This window comes from Lynx canadensis, chromosome C1, assembly GCF_007474595.2.
Source record: "Lynx canadensis isolate LIC74 chromosome C1, mLynCan4.pri.v2, whole genome shotgun sequence".
Classification (NCBI taxonomy): domain Eukaryota; kingdom Metazoa; phylum Chordata; class Mammalia; order Carnivora; family Felidae; genus Lynx; species Lynx canadensis.
In genome coordinates, this window is record NC_044310.1 from 97,980,265 (window position 1) to 98,004,169 (window position 23,905).

The window sequence follows — 23,905 nt, forward strand, 5'->3', positions numbered from 1 at the left end:
TATGAGGTATTTCAAGGATACAGTGCCCATGAAAATTCTCTTTCCCACTAATTGCAACTGCCAGATCTCTGGCTTTAGTCTTTCTATCTTTACATTTGGAGAAACACGGAAAAATTTGAGATAAAAGCCCTTTTGTTTGTGTGAGGGTTGCTGTAGTTCAGAACAGAGTCAGAAAAGGAAAGTAAGTAATAAAGCAATGTTTAAATGTACTTACATAAGAAAAAAAATGTCTTCAAAAAGTTATTAAAAGGTTTTTTTTTTTTGAAGTCCTAAAAACACTCACTTTTATAGGGCACATGATTGTCTGTGTGACCACTCTTTCCAGAGGGAGTTTTTTGTTTTTAAATACTAGGAAAGTATGAGTTATTCAAATAAGATTTTCCATGCTATATTTAGTTTTACAGATGTGTTTAGTTCTAAAACTGTGGCTTACTGTGTTCTGGGGAGAGTATGTATATAAAAAAATCCCAGGAAACCCTGACACCCAACTCAGAGGCAGTCAATTTTAGCACCCCGCCACAATCTCTCAATTCCCATAACTTACTGCTTCTGTTAACTAGAAATCCCTGAATTCTCTGTATCTAACTTTCTATGGCTAGAATCTGAGAGAATGACCCATTATCACTTCTTCTGAATAGCCAAGTTTTTTAAAGTGTATCAAAGTTTTATGATCTTTTTTCTGAGAGTTAAATAGATTATTCCTCTAACATAACAAGAACCAGGAATTTTCAGCCAACAGATTTCATTCTGTATAATGCGTATACCAGAAACACACAGATCACACATGAATATGCTGTCAGTCAACACACAGAGCATTCACTCAAGGGGTAAACGAGGAATGAGCCAAACATACATACATGTGCAAATGTACAATTGACAGCAAATTATTTTAAGATCCTAATGTCCTTTGAGTATTAAAAATGAGCCAGGAGCCAGGTCCTGTGACAGCTGTATGAAAGCTCTCGATTGCAGTTTTCATGTCGAAGTAGCTTCATATCACATCTCGTGAGTTTCGGATTGCACAGCAAAGGACCATGCTGAATATCATGCCAAAGATCTGAAAAAGAAGGAACCACTTGTTAATGACTTTCGAATGATAAAAATTGATGAAAAGGTCAGCAAACTGCCTGGGTGTCTAACAAATAATTACAACCACTACTGGCTATAAATGGCAGTTTTATATATAATACTTATTTATGGCTGCAGGTTAAAGGCTTCCATATTAACATATCAACTATTTATTAGTTGTTTACACTTTGGTCTAAAGAGTTTTCTGTCATTGGAAAAGTTTCGAATTTTTGCAGCTTTGACCACATATGACAAAGTGGAGCGTCTCTTCATTCTTGGTCCATTTTAAGGTACAAATGATGCTTCACTATTTAACTCCACAGTTTCCCCAAAGCATAAACTGAGGTGTTGGAATTCTGGTATTACTGATGTCTTCTACCTCTTGGATAATTCTGGGAAAAGCCAAACACCTGGCCAAACCAACAGCCACTGGTATGGTTTGAATAGAAGGAGGCCAAAAGATCTTTCTTGTTCTCAGTCATTTCCCCTACAGTTTTGCAGAGCCTATGGAATGTTATCTGTGGGTGCAATGTTGATAAATGACTGTCAATGTTTGTTTCAAGAAATCCATACCATTCTCTCCTTGATCCTACCCTACATCGGACCAGAATCTATAAATGCTAAGTTTAAAAAGACATGTATTATCTGTTCTTTTGGAAGGGAAGGGGTAGGCTTAAGTAGAAGAGCCAGCAGCAGGGCTCCAAGCTTCTCGCTGATGGTACCAGTGCATGGCAGGGGAGACACCTAATGGACATCCGGTTAACTGATTACACTTAAGAAGATAGGAATTTAAGAAGAAACTCCGGGGGTGCTGATTCAAGACGACCAATAGAAGGCGTTCCCCTTTGAGTGTGGTTGTGAAGGTTGGCTACAACCCCTGCTTCATCCTGGCTGTACTCTAAAGAACTTTTTCAGCCTTGTCCTGCCACTGTCACGAGTCAGGGGTGACTGCCTGTAGGATGCTCGCTCACTGACTGTAGAGTTGTTAGGAGCATCTATCTGATACCTCTGTGATGCAGTGCATTTTCAAGTCTTCTGCCTAAAAATTGTCCTCAGGAAGCCACAGAGTAGCAACCGGGCTAGCCCCAGAGCAGGTGAGGAGGGCCTGAGAGACGGCCCTGGACTGGGGGGTCCTCAGCATAGTATTTCACCCACATGTCCCACCCCTCTGCGCTCGAAATACAGAAAAGAGGGCAGATGCCGGTGTGTCCTGGAAAACCGCCAATTCATTGATTTTCCTCGTAATTCCCTTATGCTCATGCCATGAATTAATCTACATAGAGAGCCAGAGGGTAAGTACTGCCTTGGCATTAGCGAATATCACTCAACTCCTGGACAGTGGAAATCACCTCTTTACTGGCCTGATTCCAACCTCATTTCCCTCCAACTTGTCTCCACTTGGCAACCACAGGCCCTTCTAACCCTCGGTGGCTTCCTTCTACCTTAAGGATGAAGCCCAGCCTTTCTAAAGGGCACACAGAGACCACAGTTGTGTGGACCCTCACACGCCCTTCAGTGTCATCTCTTGCTGCTCCTCTCACATCCTTCGGCCTCTCACATCCTTCGGCCTCTTAAACTTTTTTTAATTTTTTTTTTCAACGTTTTTTATTTATTTTGGGACAGAGAGAGACAGAGCATGAACGGGGAGAGGCAGAGAGAAAGGGGAGACACAGAATCGGAAACAGGCTCCAGGCTCCGAGCCATCAGCCCAGAGCCTGACGCGGGGCTCGAACTCACGGACCGCGAGATCGTGACCTGGCTGAAGTCGGACGCTTAACCGACTGTGCCACCCAGGCGCCCCGAGGCCTCTCAATTCTTGCACACACATACTTTAGAGGCACTGAGCTGCCTGCAGGTGCTGGTTGCACTCGGCTTCACACTCTGCATGTGTTACTCCCTTTGCCTGGATTCTGGGCTTGGGAACCCTGAGACTATGTTTAGAGGGAGCATCTATGAGTGTTATGTTCCAGACACTTTATAGGGGTTAATTTGGAAGAATAGGTTGGTACATTAAAATTCTCATTTCACAGATGAGGGAATTGAAGAATAGAGACATTAAGAAACTACCCCATGATCCCAGGGCTCACAGGTAGTGGTGCTAGGAGCTGAATCCAGACAGGGTGACGCCAGAGTTTACACTATTAATCACCACATCTGCAAATCATAAGTGAGAGGGATTAATGTGGTATGCTCTTATAAATTTCTAAGAGTAAGAAGAGACCAGAATTGAAAATCACTTGTCTAGTGTTAAGTTTGGTGGCCTTAAAGCAGCAAGTTATTACAATGATAAACTCAAGGTCATAATTTGGTTAAAGTTAACATCTGTGTCGGGGCACCTGGGTGGCTCAGTCGGTCGAGCGTCCCATTTGGGCTCAGGTCATAAACTCGCGGTGTGTGGGTTCGAGCCCCACATCAGGCTCTGTGCTGACAGCTCGGAGCCTGGAGCCTCCTTCAGATTCTGTGTCTCCCTCTCTCCCTGCCTCTCCCCTGCTCATGGTCTGTCTCTATCTCTCAAAAATAAATAAATGTTAAAAAAAAAAAACCTGTATCATATTTTAGAGAACTAAGTCTTGATATATCTAACAAGCTTTGTTCTTAGAAGAGGTCCTGTCAACAGTGTCTGTCTTTTATGAGAAATCTCTCCTAAGGTATTGCCGTATCACACTGGAAGACAAACAACATACAAAGGCTTCTTAGAGCGCAAAAGAGGTAAGTTCTGGAACTTTCTCACCGTGAGACCTGCGATTCCAATGCCGACGATTCCGATGAGCTGGAGTTTAACGCTGATTATGGCCTCAATTTCATCAATGCAATTCTGTTTTGGGAAAAAAAAAAGGAATAACAAATGATTGTATCTGTGAATCATCACTCTGATCCAACCCTTTCCTTCTCTACAGAGCAGTTTTTCCATGTCAGCTTCTGCTCACATCCAAACCACTCCTCTTAGCATCATTCTGATAACCTTAAAGCAAAAATGTATATTAGGGAAAACATATAATCCTCTCCTTTTGGTAAAATGTTCCTATTTAGGCCAATGGCTGCTTCAGAACCCTGAAACCTGGCTGGGGGAAGCGATTCTAGGACCTGAAGCATTTAAAAATTTGGGGCATCTTCTCACTTTCAGCATATAAAAATAAGTAAAATATCCCCCAGATAGTAGCTCCTTGCTTTTTTTTTTTATTGCCATTAATAGTTTAAAAGACTTTCTACATACTTGGTCCAATTTACTATGCAAGGTAGGGATTACTTAGTAAGAGGCTTAAAAGACTGTACAGGTTCGAATTAAACAAAGGGAAACCAAATGTTAGCAGTTAGAGGACCAACTCTTTTCAATGATGGCCGGGCTGGGTGGGTCTCTATCCTTTCATCTGTGCCCACAGAGACTTGTGCAGGGCAGGTTAAAGGAAAGGGGGATAATTGGACAGGGAAAAGAACAGATCACTTATAATTAGTTTCTCCAGCTTCTCTCTGGAATCCTTTTAAGTACAGAGGTATGCTCTCTATTCAATTTTGTCTTTAGGCTGCCCAGGTCCTTTTACTTGTCACTGGTTAGTTGCCTCTAATACCCACATAAGCTATATGAAACCCTTACCACAATCTTCAGGTCTCCTATCATACCGTATTCATTCATCATTCATTCATTCAACAAACATTTCTTGAGCAATCTACCTTCATCAGTCAGTCACTGGAATAGTGTGGTGGATATGGAGATAATAAGACATGATTTCTTCTGCCCTTAGGGAGCTGGCAGTTTATTTAGTTTATTGATATATTTTATGAGAGAGGAAGAGAGCAAGCGAGCAGGGGAAGGGCAGAGAGAGAGGGAAAGAGAGAATCCCAAGCAGGCTCTGCAGTTTGAGTGCAGATTTGGGGCTCAAACTCATGAACTGTGAGATCATGCATGACCTGAGCCGAAATCAAGGGTCAGTCGTTTAGTCAACTGGGCCACCCAGGTACCCCAGGGAGCTCACAGTTTAGAGAAGGATACAGACCCACAGAAAAAATAATACATTATAATACACGACTGCACCTGTTGGAGAAAATTCCTCAACCTTCCCCTCCTTCACCTATAAGACTTACACGCTCCATTCACTCAGTGCCAGGCACTGTTGTAGGCAGTGAGCACGCAGAGTGAACAAGGCAACACTGCTCTTATTTCTATCTCATCAAAGCCAAGTACGCATCTCTGTTGAAAGTTAATCCCTTTACTGGGGCTGGATCTCTTTCCCGGTCATCTCCTCAGGAAGCCTGTGCTGTCCGTTATCTTTCTTATTTTGCCTCTACTTCTCCATTGACATTCCCACTCATCGTTATGACACCATGCCCGTGTTCCTCAGTCTAAAACAAAACAATCCCCTCCACGACTGTCCTCCTCTAGCACTACCCATATTCCATCCTTGCTTTCAAAGCCAGCTTCTTTTTGGAAAAGTAACTTGTACTGGTTTACTTCCTTATAAAAGAAAGAGGTGCTTCCTGTTGAAATTTGGGAAATACAGTAGTTCCCCCTTATCTGTGGTTTCGCTTTTGCAGTTGGTTACCCATGGTTCCATGGGTCCGGGAGCAGATGATCCTTCCCGTGACATACCATTAGGTCATTAGTAGACTAATGCTACATCACAACGTCTGTCATTCACCTCGTTTATCTCATCACATGGGTATTTTATCATCTCACATCACAAGAACAAGGTAAGTACAGCACAGTAAAATGTTTTGAGTGAGAAAGAGACTAGTCACATAACTTTTATTACATTACATTATTATTATTGTTTTATTTTATTATTATTGTTAACATCTTACTGTGCCTCATTTATAAATTAAACTTTATCACAGGTATGTATGATACCACATATATAGGGTTTATATAAAGACCCTTTATACAGGGTTTGGTGTTATTTGTGTTTCAGCCACCCACTGGGAGTCTTGCAACATATCCCCTGTGGGTAAGGGGGAACTACTAGAGATTAAAAAATAAAGAGAATAAGACATACTTGTATTACTACACTAAAGATAATCATCAACACTGTGAGTATATTCCTTTTTTAAATATTTATTTTTTTAAGTAATCTCCACACCCAGCATGGGGCTCAAACACATAACCCCAAGATCGAGTCGCATGCTCTACCCACAGAACCAGCTAGATGACTCAGGTGGTGTATTTTTAAACTCAAACACACACTTAGGTAATTCTTTATATACAACTATGTGCTTTTTAAACTTAACATTAGGACTTCAAAACTACTTTCATCAAAAATTCTTTGCAATAGTGGTTTTAGTGGCTACAATTTATCATATGAGAGTACATAATTTAGACAGTCCCCTCTTGTTAATGGCCTAGTCAGTATTTTGTTCTCATGAATAACACTGCAGTGATACCATACCTCTCTCCCTATCTCTGATTTATTTTCCTTAAAATAAATTGACGAGTGGAATTTCTGGATAAAGGGCATGGACATACTCAACTCATTAGTCTATTTAAATTTCTTTTTAAATTTAAGTTTTTATTTTAATTCCAATTGCTTAACATAGAGTGTTGTATTAGTTTTAGGTATACAATATAGTAATTCAACACTTCCATACATCACCTTGTGCTCATCACTACAAGTGCACTCTTTAATTCCCTTTACCTATTTCACCCATCCCCCCCCACCCACCTCCGCTCTGGTAACCATCAGTTTGTTCTCTACAATTAAGAGTCTGTTTCTTGATTTGTCTCTCTTATTTTTCTCCTTTGCTTGTTTTGTTTCTTAAATTCCACGTATGATTGAAATCATATGGTATTTGTCTCTGTCTGACTTATTTTGCTTAGCATTATACTCTCCAGCTGCATCCATGTCATTGCAAATGGCAAGGTTTCATTCTATTTTTATATATGTATATATATATATACACACATATATGTATATATATAATGTATATATATACACATATATGTATATATATAAAAAGTGACATATATATGTATATATATATATGACATGTATATATATGTATATATATGTATATATATGACATGTATATATGTGTGTGTGTATATATATATATATACATACATATATATATATATGATATATATGTAAGTATCAGTGGACACTTGGGCTGTTTCCATATTTTGGCTACTGTTGATGATGCTGCGATAAACAGAGGGGTGGATATATCACTTTGAATTAGTGTTCTTGTATTCTTTGGGTAAATACCAGTAATGGGATTGCTGGGTCATAAGGTAGTTCTATTTTTAATTTTTTGAGGAACCTCCATACTGTTTTCCACAGTGACTATACCAGTTTGCATTCCAACCAACCATGCATGAGAATTCCTTTTTCTCCACATCCTTGCCAACACCTGTTCTTTCTTGCATTGTTGATTTTAGTCATTCTTACAGGTATAAGATGGTATCTCATTGTAGTTTTGATTTGCATTCTCCTCATAATAAGTAATGTTGGACATTTTTTCATGTGCCTTTTGGCCATCTGTATGTCTTCTTTGACAAATGTCCACACCTTCTGCCCATTTTTCAATTGGGTTATTTGTGTTTGTGATGTTGAGTTTTTGTAAATTCTTTATATATTTTGGATACTAACCCTTTATCAGAGTTGTCACTTACAAATATCATCTCCCACTCTGTAGGTTGCCTCTTAGTTTTGTTGTTTCTTCGCTGTGCAGAGCTTTTCATTTTGATGTAGTCCAAATAGTTTATTTTTGCTTTTGTTTCCCTGCCTCGGGAGACATATCTAGAAAAATGTTGCTATGGCCATATCAAAGAAGTTACTGCTTGTGCTCTCTTCTAGGATTTTGATGGTTTCATGTCTCCCATTTAGGTCTTTCATCTATTTCGAAGTTATTTTTGTGTTTGGTGTAAGAAAGTGGTCCAGTTTCATTCTATTGCATGTTGCTACCCAGTTTTCCCAACATCATTTGTTGAAGAGACTGTCTTTTTCCACCAGATGTTCTTTCCTGCTTTGTTGAAGATTAATCGACCTTATAGCTGTGGGTTTATTTCTGGATTTTCTATTGTGTTCCATTGATCTGCGTTGTCTATTTTTGTGCCAGTAGCATACTGTTTTGATGACTACAGCTTTGTAATATAACTTGAAGTCTGGAATTATGATGCCTCCAGCTTTGCTTTTCTTTTTCAAGATTGCTTTGACTATTTGGGGTCTTTTGTGGTTCCATACAAATTTTAGGATTGTTTGTTCTAGCCCTGTGAAAAATGCTGCTGGTATTTTGATAGAAATTGCATTTTCATTTCTCTTTCTGCTGCTTCATCATTGGTGTATAGAAATGTAACAGATTTCTGTACACTGATTTTGTATCCTTTGACTTTGCTGAATTCGTTTATCAGTTCTGGCAGTTTTTCATTCTACCTACCTATCTATTGGTGGAGTCTTTTGGGTTCTCCACGTATAGTTTCATGTCATCTACAAATAGTCAAAGTTTGATTTCTTCCTTGCCGATTTGGAGGCCCATTATTTCTTTTTGTTGTCTGATTGCTGTGGTTAGGACTTCCAGCACCATGTTGAATAAAAGTGGTGAGAGTGGACATCCTTGTCTTCTTCCTGACCTTAGGGGAACATCTCTCAGTGTTTAGCCATTGAGGATGATGTTAGCTGTGGGTTTTTCATAGATGGCCTTTATTATGTTGAGGTATGTTCTCTCTAACCCTACTTTGTTGGGGATTTTTATCAGGAATGGATGTTGTACTTTGTCAGATGCTTTATCAGCATCTATTGAAATGATCATATGGTTCTTATCCTTTCTCTTATTGATGTGATGTATCATGCTGATTGATTAGCCAATATTGAACCATCCTTGCAAACCAAGAACAGATCCCACTTGATCATGGTGATTTTTACATGTATTGTTTGATTCAGTTTACTAGGATTTTGTTTAGAAATTTTGCATCCAAGTTCATCAGGGATATTGTCCTGCAGTTCTCTTTTTTAGTGGCGTTTCATTTGGTTTTGGTATCAGGGTAATGTTGGCCCTATAGAATGAATCTGGAAGTTTTCCTTCCTTTTCTATTTTTTGGAATAGTTTGAGAAGAACAGGTATTAACTCTTCTTTAAACGTTTGGTAGAATTTGCCTGTAAAGCCATCTGGTCCCGGACTTTTGGTTTTTGGGAGTTTTAAAATTACTGATTCAATTTCATTGTTAGTATTCAGTCTTCAATTTTTTATTTCTTCCTGATTCAGCTGTGGGAGTTTATAGGTTTCTAGGAATTTATCCATTTCTTTTAGGTTGCCCAATTTGTTAGCATACAGTTTTTCATAATATTATCTTATGAGTTTGTATATCTGTGGTGTTGGTTGTTATTTTTCCTCTCTCATTTGAGATTTATTTGAGTCATTTCTCTTCTAAATAAGTCTGCCTAGAGGTTTATCAATTTTATTGATTTTTCAAAGAACCATCTCCTGCATTCATTGATTTGTTTTCTTGTTTTTTTAGTTTCTGTATCATTTATTTCTACTCTAATCTTTATTATTTCCTTCCTTCTGCTGGCTTTAGGTTTTGTTTGTTTTCTTCTAGCTCCTTTAGGTGTAAGGTTAGGTTGTTTACTTGAGATTTCTCTTGCTTCTTGAGGTAGGCCTGAATTGCTATAAACTTTGCTCTTAGAACCACTTTTGCTGCACCCCAGAGTTTTGGACCATTATGTTTTCATTTCCATTTGTTTCATGTAATTTTTAATTTCTTCTTTTATTTCCTAGTTGGTCCATTCATTGTTTAGTAGCATGTTATTTAAGCTCCATGTATTTGTGGTTTTTCCAGATTTTATCTTGTGGTTGACTTTGTTTCATAGTGTTGCTGTCAGAAATATGCATGGTATGACTTTGATCTTGAATTTGTTGAGGCTTCTTTTGTGGGCTAATATGTGATCTGGAGAATGTTCCATGTGCACTTGAAAATAATGTGTATTCTGTTGTTTTAGGATAAAATCTTCTGAATATATCTATTAAATCCATCTGGTACAGTGGGTCATTCAAAGCCATTACTTCCTTGATGATCTGTCCATTGTTGTAAGTGGGGTGGTAGTGTCCTACTATTATTACATTACTATCAATTAATTCCTTTGTTTTTTATTAACTGTTTTATATACTTAGGTGTTTCCTTGTTGGATGCATAAATATTTACAATTGTTATATCTTATTAGATTGTCCCCTTTATTATGATATAGTGCCCTTCTTCATCTCTTGTTACAGTCTTTAAAGTCTAGTTTGTCCAATGTAAGTATTAATACTCCAGCTTTCTTTTGACATCCATTTGCATCCAATAGGCGTTTCTCTGTCCTTTCACTTTCAATTTGCATGTGTCTTTAGGTCTAAAATGAGTCTCTTGTAGGCAGCATATGGATGGGTCTTTTTTTTTTTTAACATTTGGTCACCCTATGTCTTTTGATTGGAGAATTTAGTTCATTTACATTGAAAGTAATTATTGATAGGTATGTATTTATTGTCATTTTATTTTTTATTTTGTGGTTGTTTCTGAAGATTTTCTTTCATCCTTTCTTGTCATTCTTTCATAGCTTGCTGATTTTATTTAGTGATATATTTGGATTTCTTTCTCTTTATTCTTTGCATATTTATTAGTGTTTTCTCAGAGAGAGGGGGAAGGGTAGAGAGAGAGGAGTGGGGACAGAGAGAGAGAGAGAGAGAGAGAGAGAGATTCTCAAGCAGATTCCACACAGTACAGAGCCTGACACGGGGCTTGATCTCATGACTACGAGATCATGACCTGAGCCGAAATCAAGAGTCAGAGGGTTAACTGACTGAGCCACCCAAGTACCCTTAGTGTTTTTTTAATTTTTTTTTAATTTTTTAACGTTTATTTATTTTTTAAATTTTTTTTCAACGTTTATTTATTTTTGGGACAGAGAGAGACAGAGCATGAACGGGGGAGGGGCAGAGAGAGAGGGAGACACAGAATTGGAAACAGGCTCCAGGCTCTGAGCCATCAGCCCAGAGCCCGACACGGGGCTCGAACTCACAGACTGCGAGATCGTGACCTGGCTGAAGTTGGACGCTTAACCGACTGCGCCACCCAGGCGCCCCTAACGTTTATTTATTTTTGAGAGAGAGACAGAGTGTAAGCAGGGGAGAGGCAGAGAGAGGGGGAGACACAGGATGCAAAGCAGGCTCCAGGCTCTGAGCTATTAGCACAGAGCCTGATGTGGGGCTTGAACCACAAACTACAGGATCATGACCCGAGCCAAAGTCAGAGACTTAAGTGACCGAGCCACTGAGGTGCCCCTAGTGGCTTTTTTTTTTTTTTTTTTTTTTTTTTTAAAAAAAAAATTTTTTTTTTTCAACGTTTATTTATTTTTGGGACAGAGAGAGACAGAGCATGAACGGGGGAGGAGCAGAGAGAGAGGGAGACACAGAATCGGAAACAGGCTCCAGGCTCTGAGCCATCAGCCCAGAGCCTGACGCGGGGCTCGAACTCCCGGACCGCGAGATCGTGACCTGGCTGAAGTCGGATGCTTAACCGACTGCGCCACCCAGGCGCCCCAAGTGGCTTTTGATATATGGTTACCATTAGGTTTGTATATAACAGCTTCTGCACATAGTGGTCTATATTTAGTTGATGGTTATTTAAGTTTGAACCCATTGTTTTTTCCTCCTCAGGTTTTAGGTATATATTATTATATTTTATAACCGTTTTTTTTTGTGATCTCCTTGAATGATTTTTTACAGAAATATTCATTTTTTACTCCTTTTGTATATCTTACCTCTATACTCTTACTTTTTGTCTCTTTTTTTTTCACCCGAAGAGTCCCCTTTAATATTTCTTGCAGAGTTGGTTTAGTTGTCATGAACTCCTTTAGTTTTTGTTTCCCTGGGAACACTTTATCTCTCTTATTCTGAATGATAAGAGTATTCTTGTTGGATAGAGTATTCTTGGCTGCAGATTTTTCCCATTGGGCATTTTGAATACATCATGTTACTCCCTCTGGCTTGGAAAGTTTCTATTGAAAAATTCCCTGCTAGCCTTATGGGTTTTCTGTTGTAAGTTATGGACTTTTCTTGCTGCTTTAAAATGTTTTTCTTTATTATTATATTTTGCCAATTTAATTGCAATATGTCTTGGTGTGGATCTGCTTTTGTAGATTCTTTTAAAAGTATTTTTTTTAATGTTTATTTTTGAGAGAGAGAGAGAGAGAGAGAGCATGTGCATGAGTTTGGGAGGGGCAGACACACACACACACACACACACACACACACAGAATCTGAAGCAGGCTCCAAGCTCTGAGCTGTCAGCACAGAGCCAATGTGGAGCTCGAACCCAAGAACCCTGAGATTCAGACCTGAGCTGAAGTTGGATGCTTAACCAGCCAAGCCACCCAGGCATCCCTGCTTTTGTTGATCTTGATGGGAGTTTTCTGTGTCTACTAGATCTGGGTATCTGTTTCCTTCCCCAGATTAGGGAAGTTATCTGCTATTATTTTTTCAAATGAATTTTCTGCCCCCTTTTCTTCTGGGACTCCTATAATACAAATGTTATTATTTTTGATGGAGTCATTGAATTTCCTAAGTCTATTCTTATTTTGCATAATTCTTTTCTCTTTTGTTCAACTTGATTACTTTCAAATAGTGTGTGTTTTAGGTCACTAATTAATTTATCTGCTTCTTTCATCCTGCTGTTCAATCCATCAAGCATGTTTTCCATTTCCTTTATTGAACCTTTATCTCTGTTATGTTACTCCTTATCTCTGTTAAGTATCTCTCTCATGTCCTCTACTCTTTTCTCAAGCCCAATGAGTGTCCTATGATCATTGCTTTAAACACTCCATCAGGCATGTTACTTATATCTGTTTTGCTCAGATCTCTGGCTGTGGCCTTGTCCAGTCCTTTCATTTGGGATAAATTTCTCTGTCTCCCTTTTGTCTGCTTCTCTGTCTGTCTCTCTGTGTTAAGAAAGTCAGCTACGTCTTCTGCTCTTGAAAATGGGGACTTCACAACAAAGAGGTCCTGGCAGTTCAGGATAGTATCCTATGTGTGTGGCTTATGCTCTGTTATTGTGTCTGGGTCACTTTTCCTTTCCATGCAGTGATCTGCACTAACTCTCTGCCTGGTGTGGGTTGTGCTTGCTCTCTGTGGTGTTAGTGGGACCCCCGGGTCCCACGCAGGCCAGCTCTGAGTGGGTGTGCCTACCAGGGAACTTGGGAGCAGGGTGGCAGTGTTAGCAAAATTCGCATTGTGCTACTCGTCCCATGTGGTGGCTGGAGGCTGTGCCAGGATGGCTGGGGGTGTGAGGCTGAACTTGGCATCCAGCTGTGCTTAGCATGTGTTGGCGGCTGGGAGTTTTCAGCTGGGCCTGGTGCAGTGGCTAGGCACTGAACATGGTGGCAACTGGGCACTCAGAGGCTGGGTGGGCTGCATGGGCGGCTTTAACAAAATTTTCCCTGAGCCCAGGGCCAAGGTTAGCAGGCTTGGAGTGGGTGAGTCCTCAGGAGATCTCACAGGCATGTACCTGAACTGCTAGCAGGTTAGGCAGCAAGTGTCTGTGCAGTCCTGCCTCCTACAAGTGGCTCTGTGTTTATGCTGGGGGGTGGAGGAGGAAGACGGCACCTGCCAGCTCCCTTAGTTTGAAGTCCTCCAACGTGCTCTGAAATCAGTATGAACAGATCTGTCTCCTGTTGCCCCTGGCATTGTGTAAACCGCCTTTTTCATGTTGCCTCTTCATACAGGCTGCTGTTTAAGGGCAGTGACCTGGCTATCACTCACCTTCCCAGCTTGCCCTGTGCTGAGTCAGCTGACTTTTAAAGTTCCAGGATCCAAGTCCCCCAGAATTCAGCCTCTCTGGTTTTTAAAGCCAAACATCATGGGGATTAGTTTTTCCTGCGTAAGTTCCCTGGTGCAAAGGCCCATTTCTCTGTCCTCTCCACGTGTGCGGCTCCCTCCCTCCTCCAGGCAGCCTCCCTTTGCCTTTCTGACCTTCCTAACCTTCCAGATGCAGCTTCTTCTCTACATTTAGTTGTGACGTTTGTTTTCTAGGCCTTTGGATTACTCTCTAGTTTACTGATTTGGATGTGGGTGATATCTAGTTGTAAACATGGGATGGGGTGAGGTCAGGGTCCTCCTACTCTATCACATTCCTAAGCTCTTTTAACTCACTAGTATTCTACAGTCATACTACCTCTAAACATTTTGTACTGATTTCTCTGAAAATGCTCACTTCGTATCATTTTTGTCAACCCTGTATATAACTATTAAAGAAGAAAGAACTTGGTCAATTTCATAGGTTAAACGATGTCAGCTCTTTAATTTGCAATATTTTACCATTGCTATTAACTGCCTGTAATTTTTATGTGTTTAATGGTAATTTGGCTTTTGTCTTTTAAGTTGTTAAAAACTTACTTATGTAATTTCTGCACCCAACGTGGAGCTCGAACTCAGGATCCTGAAATTAGAGTTGGATGCTCTTCCAACTGAGCCAGCCAGGTGCCCCTGGATATCGTCTTTTCTGAACTCTTTTTTCCTGTCCTTTGCCCCAAACTAGGCAAATGTCATGCAGGATGGGGTTTGTCCTCACTCCCCCTGACATCAAGTTATCGTTTTAAAATGCTCAATCCTGTCAACATTGCAGTAGTTATCTCAGTGGACCTCCTTGGACTTTTACTTCCCCATTCATATTTTCTGCCTCTGTGTCTCTGCTTATGCTCTTTCCTCTGCTCTCCTCTTTCCTCCTGCCTAATGCTTCCATAGTTACTTCTCACACCTGAAGAGTTAGCTGAGACATCACTGCTCCGGTCAGCTTTCCCGCGACCCTTCCAGCCTCTGGCCTCACTAAGTAACCCTTTGTGCTTTCAAAGCACTTGCACCCTCTGTGCCTACCTCTGTTACTGCACTTTGTCCATTTCTGTGTCCATCTGTCCTGTTAGACCACATATTCCTTGAGAGCAGCGACTTTGTGTCGTTCATCTTTTTACCTGCAGGGCCAGGCGTAGGGTAGGGATGGATAAATGCTGAGCTGACCTCAATGGCAGCACCTGACCCTGGTAACTATTCCCTCCTCCCCCCATGCATCTCCTCACATGTGTCTATCTAGTTTTTCTACTTTTCTTATTTGGCAACTCTTCTTCTTCCCGTCCTTAAATGTTGTTGTTCCCTGGAATTCTATCCTTGCCATTTTCTCGTCTAAACCTAATGGATTAAATTCTTATCTACAGCTTTAAGACTCCCATGAAGTCCTGACACCCAAACCTCTCTCCTGAGCCGCAGGCCAGATTTTGCAACCATCTATTGGACATTTCCAGTTGGAAGTTCCACTAGCTCCTCAAAATTACCAGGTTAAGCACTGAACTTGCTTTCTTTCCTCCAAAATATGTTCCTTTTTCTCTATTTCTCAGTTCATTAAATGATACCATCTATCCAGCTAGTAAAGCCAAAAGCAGCAATGGATTCCTCCCTCTTCTCTCATATTGAACTGGTCACCAGATCCTGTAGATTTTCCTTTCTAAATGGCTTTCTCTCCATTCCTGGTGCTCAGTCCAGCTTGTTACCAGTTAACGTCTCTTGGACGACAACGAGGACAGCAGCCTTCCCAACTGGCCTTCTTGGCTCCAGATTTTCATTTCCCATCAATCCTCCAAACTGCTACTATAGGAAACTCAGGAAAATGTAAATCCTATCCCAGATTCTAACATTAGTACTTTCCTAAGCATACAGCAGGAGATGTAGACTTTTGGCTTCATGAAAGTATTCAAGGCCCTTCAAGAACAGGTCCCTCCTCCTTGAAGGACTCATCCCCACAGGTACCTGAGCCAAAACCCACTACTGGCACTTTTCTGGATACAATTATATTCCCTTGTTTTCATTGTCTTTACCCCGTATCCCTTCTACCTGGAATACCCTTCTCTTTTGTCTGTTTGCTAGGCTCTGATTCATCCTTTAAAACGCATCCTAAGAATTATATCAGGGGAGAGGATTTCCGGAAAGATGGCAGAGTAGATGATCTTCAAGTCACCTCCTCCCATGGGCACACCTAGGGAACCGTGACATCAGTGCAGCCAACCCAGAAACCCCTAAGACTAGCAGGATAGATTTTCCACACTTAATCATAGAAAGGAGGCCACATGGAAAAGGGCAGGGAGGGCAGAGAGGCAGTTGGGAACCAAACTCTTGGTGAGACTAACCACGAACAGGAGGGGCACCACAAGCATGGGGAAGGGAGAGAGACAGACCCCACACCAGTCATCCCACTCACAGGAGACTGGCACTGGGAAGATAAGTCCCCATAACATTTTGTTTTGAAAACCAGAGGGGCTTAATTTTGAGAGGTTTTACAATTTGTGGGGCTTAACACCGGGAAATTTAAAAATCAGCATGCTCCGCTCTGGGAGAGCCAGAGGGTGGTAGGAAACTCAGCTGCTATCCTTAAAGAGCCAGCATAACAAACAGGCCTGCGGAGATATAACACAGAAGCAGCAGTTTGAAAAGTGGCTGGGGTATATGGGAAGATTTATTTATTAACCGCAGAACATGTGCTGGAGGGGCAGGGGTCTTTAGGAGACTTTCTAAGAACAAAAGAGCTTGTGGGCACCATTTCTCTCTCCCTGCTCTCCAGCCTAGACAGCTAGAGACCTGCGGGAACCAGTGAGAACACCTGCCACCTAGCTTGCTAACACCACATTGCCTGCCCCTGTGTTCTCCTATGGATCTGGGTCCACTCCATCCAACCAGCCCCACTTGACAGGAGTCCTTCCAGAATGGCTCCGGCCACATCTCACCCTGCAATCAGCCCAGGCAGGGACCCTGCCACTCCAAAGTGACATCTGCCCTGGGAAGAAGGGAAGATAACCATACACACCAGTTTCGCTGCAGCTCTAGTAGCTGAACCTTGTAAGTGGCAGTGCAGAGGGAGTGCCCTGACAATCGGTGCATCTATAGCTCCAGCAGATAGACTGGGGGCAGACATCTGATCTCACTACTGGCTCTACCCACCAACAGAAACCTCTCAAAGACAGCACAGGAAGAGAGTCCTGCAGTCTGGGGTCACTGCAGCCTCAGCAGATGGACTGGAGGCCCAAGCCACCAATGAAAGCCTCTTAGGGGACAGGGAAGAGACAGTGCCCTGCATTTTGGTATGACCCCAGCCGCAGCAGATGGGATGAGGGCAGACATCTGGTCTGACTGCTGATACTGCCTAACGACAAGCCCACTGTGGCCCCAGACTGGCACAGGGACCAAACCCTGCCCACAACAGGCAAAGCGGACCACTGCAGTCACCTGGACTGAAGGTAAACAAGGCTCAGCCACAACAGTAGGGCCTGTGCGACTCACATAGAAGACACCCCTGAAGCTCCTGGTCCTGGGGAACAGGGGACATTGCACTGCAGGGCACCGTAAGACCTCTTCCTCATAGGTAACTACTTTCAAGAGCAGGAGACATAATTGACATTACTAATACACAGAAATACAGAGAATTAGACAACATGAGGAAACAGAGGAATATGTCCTAAATGAAAGAATAGGATAAAAACACAGCAAAACAACTAAATAAAACAGAGGTAAGCAATATTCCTGATGAAGAATTCAAAGCAATGGTCCTAAAGATATTCACTGGACTTGAGAAAAGAGTGGAGGATCTCACTGAGACCTTCAACAAAGAGAAAATATAAAAAAGGACCAATCAAAGATGAAGAATTCAATAACTGAAATTAAAAATACACTAGAGGGAATCAACAGTAGATTAGAGAAACAAAAAAATGGATCAGGAAGCTGGAACACAGGGTAATGGAAAGCAACCACACTGAACAGCAAAAAGAAAAAAGAACAATAAAAAATGAGAACAGGTTAAGAGAACTCAGTGACATATTCAAATGCAGTAACATTCACATTATAATACCAGAGAAAAAAATAAAAAGGGGGTAGAAAATTTATTTGAAGAAATCATAGCTGAAAACCTCCCTAATCACCTGGGGAAAGAAACAAGCCCAAGTAGCAGAGAGAGCCCCTAACGAGATGAACCCACAAAGATACATCCCAGGACACACCAGGCAAAAGAAAAAAAAATAGTGATAAAGAGAGAATTTTAAAAGTAGCAAGAGAAAAGTAAATAGTTACAGACAAGGTAAACCCGTGGATTTTTCAGCAAAAACTTTGAGGGCCAGAAGGCCCCTATGATATAGTCAAAGTGCTGAAAGGAAAAAACCTGCAAGTAAGAATATTCTATCCAGCAAGGCTAGCATCAGAATGGAAGGAGAGAGAAAGGGTTTCCCAGATAAAAAAAAGTTAAGGGAGTTCATTACCACTAAACCAGCCTTACAAGAAACATTAAAGGGACTTCTTTACATGGAAAGAAAAGGCCATAATCAGGAGTAAGAAAATTATGAAAGGAAAAGATTTCACAGGTAAATACAAATACAATAAAGGTTGTAGATTAATCACTTATAAAAGCAATACAGAGATTAAAGCACAAAAGCAGTAAAATCAATTATATCTATAAAAACCAGTCAAAGAATTAAAAAATAAAAGAATATGAAGTATGACATCATTACATGAAATGAGGGGGGGCAGTAAAAATTTAGTGCTTTTAGAATGGTTTCAAATTTAAGCAACCATCAGCTTAATATAGACTGCCATATGTATAAGATGTTGTATATGAGCCTAATAGTAATCTAATAGTAACCACAAATAAGAAACCTGCAGTAATACACAAAAAATAAAGAGAAAGGAATCCAAGCATATCACTAAAGAAAGCCATCAAACCACAAGGGAAAAGAGCAAGAGAAGAAAGGAACAAAGAAAAACTACCAAAGCAATGTAAAACAAGTAACAAAATGGCAATAAATACATACCTATCAATAACTACTTTGAATGTAAATGAACTAAATGCTCCAATCAAAAGACATAGGGTGACTGAATGGATAAAAAACAAGACCCATCTACATGCTGCCTAAAACAGACTCACTTCAGACTTAAAGACACAGGCAGATTCAAAGTGAAGGGGTGGAAAAACCTTTACCATGCAAATGGAAGCAAAAAGAAAGCAGAGGTAACAATACTTATATTGAACAAATAGACTTTAAAAGACAGACTATAATAAGAGACAGAGAAGATCACAACATAATGATAAAGGGAACAATCCATTAAGAAGATATAACAATTGTAAATATTTATGCACCCAACAAGAAAGCACCTAAATGCATAAAGTAAATATTAGCACACATAAAAGAAGAAATTGATAGTCATACAATAATAGTAGGGGACTTTAACACCCCACTTACATCAATGGATAGATCATCCAGGCAGAAAATCAACAAGGAAATAGTGGCTTTGAATGATACATTGGACCAGATGGACTTAACTGATATATTCAGAACATTCAATCCAATAAGAGTGGAATACACGTTCTTTTCAAGTGCACATGGAACATTCTCTAGAATAGATCACATGTTAGGCCACAAAACACATCTCAATAAATTCAAAAAGACTGAAATCATACCATGCATATTTTCTGACCAGAACACTATGAAACTAGGTTTCAAAATCTTTAGGATGCAGCAAAAGCTATCCTAAGAGTGAAGATTACAGCAATACAGGACTACCTCAACAAATAAGAAAAATCTCAAGCAACCTAAACTTACACTGAATGGAGCTAGAAAAGAAAACAAACCAAGCAAAGCCAGTAGAGGAAGGAAATAATAAACATTAGAGCAGAAATACATGAAATAGAGACTAAAAAAAATCAGTAAAACTTTAGCCAGACTCATCAAAAAAGGAAGAGTGAGAACTCAAATAAAATCAGAAACAAAGGAGGAGAAAAAACTGACATAACAGAAACACAATTATAAGAGAATATTATGAAAAATTACATGCCAACAAATTGGACAACCTAGAAGAAATGGATAAATTCCTACAAACATATAAACTCCCACAATTGAATCAAGAAGAAATAAAAAATTTGAACAGACTAAATACTAAAAATGAAACTGAATCAGTAATAAAAAATTCCCAATAAACAAACATATGCGACCAGATGGCTTCACAGGTGAATTCTATCAATTGTTTAAAGAAGAGTTAACATTTATTCTTCCTAAGCTATTCCAAAAAATAGGAGAGGAAGGAAAGCTTCCAGATTCATTCTATAAGGCTAGCATTACCCTGATACCAAATCCAGACAAAGACACTACAAAATAAAAGAACTACAGGTCAATGTTTCTGTTGAACAAAGATGCAAAAATCCTCAACAAAATACTAGCAACAAAATCCAACAATACATTAAAAAAATCATTCACTACGATCAAGTGGGATTTATTCTTGTCATGCAAGAGTGGTTCAATATTTGCAAATCAATCAATGTGATACATCACATCAGTAAGAGAAAGGATAAAAACCATATGATCACCTCAATAGATGCAGAAAAAGCATTTGACAAGGTACAACATCCATTCATGATAAATACCCTCAACAAAGTAGGTTTAAAGGGAACATACCTCAACATAATAAAGTCCATATGTGAAAACTCCACAGCTAACATCATGCTCAATGGTGAAACTGAGAGCTTTTCCTCTGAGATCAGGAACGAGATAAGGATATCCACTCCTACCATTGTTTTCTTTTTTACCTACTCTCACCACTTTTATTCAACATAGTACTGGAAGTCTTAGACACAGCAATTAGAAGACAAAAATATATAAAGGCATCTGAATTTGTCAGGAAGAATTAAAACTTTCACTATTTACAGATGATGCAATACCATACACAGAAAACCCTGAAGGCTCCACTGGAAAACTACCAGAATGGATAAATGAATTCAGTAAGGTTGCAGGATACAAAGTCAATATATAGAAATCTGTTGCATTTATACACACTAATAATGAAGTAACAGAAGGATAAATTAAAAGAATCCCATTTACAATTGCACCCATAATAAAATACTTGGGAATAAACCTAACCAAGGAGGTGAAAAATCTATATTCCAAAAACTATATAACACCGATGAAATAAATACAAGATGACAAACAAATGAAAAGATACTCCATACTCATGGATTGGAAGAACAAATATTGCTAAAATGTCTATACTCTCCAAAGCAATCTACAGATTTAATACAATCCCTATCAAAATACCAACAGTATTTGTCACAGAACTAGAACGAATAATCCTGGAATTTGTAACCACAAAAGACCCTAAATAGCCAAAGCGATTTGAAGAAAGAATCCCAGATTTTAAGATACGCTCCAAAGCTGTAGGAATCAAAACAGTATGGTACTGGCACAATAACAGACACACAGATCAATGGAACGGAATAGAATCCAAAAATAAACCCAGGCTTTTATGGTCAACTAATCTATGACAAAGGAGGCAAGGATACAAAATGGAAAAAAGACATCTCTTCAACAAACAGAGCTGGGAAAACTGGACAGCTACATTTTCAAAAGAATGGAATGGGGCCACTTTCTTACACCGCACACAAAAATAAACTCAAAATGGATTAAAGACTTAGTGAGACCTGAAAAATAAAATTCCAAGAAGAAAACACGGCAGGAATCTGTTTGACATTGGCTATAGAAACATTTTTCTAGATATTTCTCCTCTGGCAAGGGAAATAAAAGCAAAATTAAACTATGGAGACTACATCAAAATAAAAAGCCTCTGCACAGCAAAGAAAACAATCACAGAATGAAAAGGCAACTTACCAAATGGGAGGAGATATTTATAAATGACATAGTTGATAAAGGGTTAATACCTCAACTATATAAAGAACTTGGAGAACTCAACACCAAAAAACCCCAAACAATCCAATTAAAAAATGGGCAGAGGACTTGAATAGACATTTCTCCAAAGAAGACATGCAAGAACTGAACATCACTCATCATCAGGGAGATGCAAATCAAAACCACAATGAAATATCATCTTACATCTGTCAGAATGGCTAAAATCAAAAACACGAGAAACAAATGCTGATGAGGACGTGGAGAAAGAGAACGCTCACGCACTGTTGGTGGGAATGGAAGCTGGTGCAGCCACTGTGGAAACAATATGAAGTATTACCCTATAATCCAGTAATTCCACTATTGGATATTTACCCAAGGAAAACTAATTCAAGAAGATATATGCACCTCTATGTTTATTGCAGTATTACCTACAATAGCCAAGATATAGAAGGAGCCCAAGTGTCCATCGACAGATGAATGGATACAGAAGATGTGGTATAGATACACAATGGAATATTACTCGGCCATAAAAAAGAATGAAATCTTGCCATCTGCAACAACGTGGATGGACCTAGAGGGTATAATGCTAAGTGAAAAAGAGAAACACAGTCAGAGAAAGACAAATACCATACGCTTTCACTCATGTATGGAATTTAAGAAACAAAGCAGATGAGCAAGCAACAACAACAAAAAAAGACAAAAACCAGACTCTTAAATACAGAGAACAAACTGGTGGTTGTCAGAGGGGAGGTGGGTAGGGAGATGGGTGAAATAGATAACAGAGATTAAGATGTACACTTGTTGAAATTTTTAAAAACTAATTTTTAAGTTTATTTATTTATTTTAAGAGAGAGACAGCACACCTAGGGGAGGGGCAGATAGAGAGGGAGAGAGAGAATCCCCAGCAGGCTCCACACTGTCAGTGCAGAGCCAGAGGTGGGGCTCTAACTCATGAAACCGTGAGATCATGACCTGAGCTGAAAACAAGAGTCAGATGCTTAACTGACTGAACCACCCAGGTGCCCCTAGAATTTTTTTTAAATGTTTTAAATTTATTTTTAAGAGAGGGAGAAAGAGTGGGAGAAAAGAGCGAGCATGGGCAGGGAAAGGACAGAGAGAAAGAGGGAGACACAGAATCCGAAGCAGGTTCTAGGCTCTAAGTTGTCAGCACAGAGCCCGACACGGGGCTCGAACCCACGAACCGCAAAATCATGACCTGAGCTTAAGTCGGACGCTTAACCGACTAAACCACCCAGGTGCCCCAAGAGGTACACCTGTGACGAGCACCGAGTAATGCACAGAATTGTTGAATCATTATATTGTACACTTGAAACTAAGTGAAGACTGTTACGTTAATGATACTTGAACACCAACAAAAAAGAATCACACATCAAGAGGGTCTCCCGCAACCCTTCAATCGCATGCCTCTCTCACGCAGCCTTACTCTTGTACTACCGAGTGGTGGTGCCGGTCCCCCTGCGGGTCTCTCCGGCAGCCGCTGAGCACTTTGAGGGCAGTGGCTGTGCCTTGTTCACGTCCTCCAACTCAAAGGGAGTCACTAAGTGTCCAATGCAGGACTCAGGACACAGGCTGGAGCTAAGATCTCATCAGTCTCCTCACAGCTGCATGCTTAGAAGCATCCATGTCATTGTCCCCATATTCTCATATTTCTCCCCTAATGTCCCACATCGCATCTGTGCTTCCCCCACCCCCTTCGCTGAAACTGCAGAGCAAACATCATTAATGATTAAGACCAAATCCAACACATTATTTCCAGCCTTCATTGCCTTGTCTTCTTCCCAGCATTGAACTTTATGGACCAACCATCTCCTCCCTTGCTTCCCAGGCGCCACTGTCTTTGGACTCTCTCCAGTTCGACTCCTCCTTCACAGTCTCTTCTGGCTTCTTGTCCTTTGCTTACCCTTAAATGACAGGGTTTTCAGCCCACCTCTGCCTTATTCCACACACTCTCCCTGGGTGAGGCCACTCCTACGGCTTCAGCTACCACCACTATGCTGGGATTCCTACACCCGTCTTCAGCTCAGATTACATGTAAGTCCCACAGGCACCTGAAGTGCAAACTTGGCCAAAACTGCCCCGGAATGTGCTCTTTTCCCTCCATGCACCTCTCACGGGGAGCAGAGTCTCCATCCACCCATTCTGCTCAAGCAGAAGTCTGAGGT

The 23,905-nt window shown here is 40.3% G+C and overlaps 1 protein-coding gene across 5 annotated transcripts in view; it reads right to left on the reverse strand.

Annotated features, from left to right (window-relative positions):
* Positions 1 to 326: 326 nt before the first annotated feature.
* Positions 327 to 23,905, reverse strand: part of TSPAN2 (tetraspanin 2) — a 56,457-nt gene continuing 32,878 nt past the window's right edge. For all 5 annotated transcript variants that reach the window (XM_030326783.1, XM_030326782.1, XM_030326781.1 and 2 more), the window contains 2 exons: positions 3,800 to 3,883; positions 327 to 1,057 (listed from right to left, as the gene is read on the reverse strand). In XM_030326783.1, the coding sequence (XP_030182643.1) occupies positions 992 to 1,057; positions 3,800 to 3,883 (150 nt within the window). In that variant the 3' untranslated portion in view covers positions 327 to 991. The remainder of the gene's footprint in view (positions 1,058 to 3,799; positions 3,884 to 23,905) is intronic.